The sequence below is a fragment of the Carlito syrichta genome, unplaced genomic scaffold, assembly GCF_000164805.1.
Source record: "Carlito syrichta isolate Samal-C Ts95f unplaced genomic scaffold, Tarsius_syrichta-2.0.1 Scaffold317437, whole genome shotgun sequence".
NCBI classification, from domain to species: domain Eukaryota; kingdom Metazoa; phylum Chordata; class Mammalia; order Primates; family Tarsiidae; genus Carlito; species Carlito syrichta.
Window position 1 is genome coordinate 3,127 of NW_007261533.1, and position 2,701 is coordinate 5,827.

Sequence of the window (2,701 nt, forward strand, 5' to 3'; positions counted from 1 at the left end):
TCATGTCAGGCTTCTGACTGGATCTATAAACTTGCCTTTTCTGATTTCCAGACTGCCAGCCTTCTCTGTGGTAGAACATTATTGGCCTTTCATTATAACTGACTTCCAACCTTCTGACTGGGGCTACATCCTGAGCTTTCTTGGGTCTTTGCCTACCTGTTCCTGACAGGAAGGACACCATTGTCTCTCCAGGTCACCAGCCTCCTAACTGATACATTGTCAAATGCTGTCCTGGGTACACAGGTGGCAAGACTGAGTAACAACTGCATTATTGTTTCTTCTAAATCCCCATTCTGAAAAGAACCTGCAAATCTTTGACATCACAGCTATCATATTTTTGTAAGACGTTCTCTATATTATTTCTATTCCTTCTGGTAATGTGAGGTATAGTTTAATCCACTCCACCTAGTAATTTAAGGTGTACTATTAAAATATCAATTTTAAATCTTTCCATTGTAATGTATATATCTCTGTTACCCAGGATCACTAAGATTGTGGCTCAAGGAAACCTCAAACTCCTGAATTCAGGCAATCCTTCCACCACATCCTGAGTAACTTGAACTACAGACATACAGCACTACACGTAGCTATTTTTAAAATTTCAATTTTAATTTTAGGGTTGAGATTTCCCTTTTTTGTCCAGGCTGGTATAATACTCATGGGATCAAGCTATCTGCCCATTTAGTCCTCTCAAAGTGCTGGGTTTGCAAGTCTATAATATATAATTTTACTAGTATACATTTTCTTCTTAATGGGAATCTCATATTATTCAGGGAACCTCATTCATTTTGATAAGTTGAATTTATATTTTGATTGAATTCAAGATATGTTCCATTTTCTTTGTGATTTGTTTTGAATATGCCATTTGTATAATCCTGCAGTTTCTAATTTCCATATGCTTGTTATTTTTTCATTATTCTTTATATATTTGTTTTCTAGTTTTCATCTATTGTAATCAGAGGGGGGTACATTTGATTTTTTATATTCATTGAAGGGTACAGGTTTCCTTCTTTATGATATACCTTGAAGAATATTCTGTAGGCACTTGACAAAAATGGGTAATCTGTTTAAACCAATTTTGTATTCTGCATAAGCCTATACAGACTAACTGCCTCATGGTGCTCTTAAAGTCTTCTGTTTTATTATCTTCATTCGAACATTGTGTTCATTACTGAATTTGGAATATTCACGTCTTCAACTATTATTCCAGAATTCTGTTTCTCCCTTCAATTTCATTAATTTTTAGTTTCATATATTTTGGTTTCTGATTTTCAGTAATCTATTTTCTCATTGGGCTGCCATTTTACTAAATATGAAATGTATTTATATAACTCTTATAATAGTATTTGTCATTCTCCAACTTTCATGGGACTGTCTGCATCTTTGTTAGTGTTTACCATTCTTCACTCTGTTAATTTTGTTTACTGGGTGATTACTGAATGGAGTATATCTTGTATAATTAGAGTCAATACATGTTTCTATTGTTCCTTTTTCTCAGATAATAACATCATTTTCTACACAATCTAATACCTCAGAATGCCTGTAATCCCCTCAACCCGGCACAGCTGCCTTTTCCCTCAGGGTTTCTGACACTCTCAGGATGTGGGTTTTCACACTGTGTCTCTCGCACAGTAATACACGGCCGTGTCCTCAGGGCTCAGACTGCTCAGCTCCATGTAGGCTGTGCTTGTGGATGCGTCCCTGGTCATTTTGACTCTGCCCTGGAACTTCTGTGCATAGTTTGTGTTACCATTATTGGTGTTGACCCATCCCATCCACTCAAGGCCTTGTCCAGGAGCCTGTCGTACCCACTGTATACCATAATTGGTGAAGGTGTAACCAGAAGCCTTGCAAGAAACCTTCACTGAGGCCCCAGGCTTCCTCACTTCAGCCCCAGACTGCACCAGTTGGACCTGGGAGTGGACACCTGTGAGGAGAAGACATAAAAATATAAAATCCTTCTTTACATGCCCTGATACGCACCTCAGACTTGAAATTGAAAAGTCACTTACCTGTAGCTGCTGCCACCAAGAACAGGAATCTCAAGCTCCAGTCCATGATGAGGATCTGTGCTATCAGGGGCTTCTCTATGGGAGAGATGTGTTGTTGAGTGAGGCTCTCTGGACACAGACACATCTGTATTTACCACAGTAGAACTCACATTATTTGCATATTAATGAGGTAGAATAATTTATAACTGAATACCTGGTGCTGCATGACATAAAGAGAAGTTTGGTAATACATGAGTCAGTATATTGAGGTTTAAGTACTAGTCCTTGTTTAATGATGCATGCCTACTACCATGGTCAGAAGCTTGCAATGACAGAAATTCACCACTACAAAACCAGTCCCACAGCACATGCTTCTCAATTTAAGCATATATTCAAATGGCACACTGACAATCTCAACATTTTGTAGGATTTGTCCTTTGCAAGTTCAAATCCAAGGATAAGTTTGTCCTATGATACTTTGAATTAATAAAATTATCCACATTCTTATTTTCTAGCTACAAATATATCTGAAATCACTATAATTTTCTGTTTTAAGATGCAGTCTCCTTAGTGTGTTGGGTTTGATAAATGCTTCAAATACAATAGAACACTTAAGGACACATCAACAGTCTTTGCCAAATTATTATTTTTGTACCATTTTTTTAAAGTAAAGAAGATTCAGACCCTGATAGGTAACCCCTCCTCATCCT

General features: G+C 37.4%; 1 gene segment (V, D, J or C); it reads right to left on the reverse strand.

Annotated features, from left to right (window-relative positions):
* Nucleotides 1-1,564: 1,564 nt before the first annotated feature.
* On the reverse strand, nucleotides 1,565-2,113 carry LOC103277346. The segment is given in 2 exon segments: nucleotides 1,565-1,927; nucleotides 2,013-2,113. Coding segments are annotated over 2 exon segments (363 nt in total).
* Nucleotides 2,114-2,701: the final 588 nt, after the last annotated feature.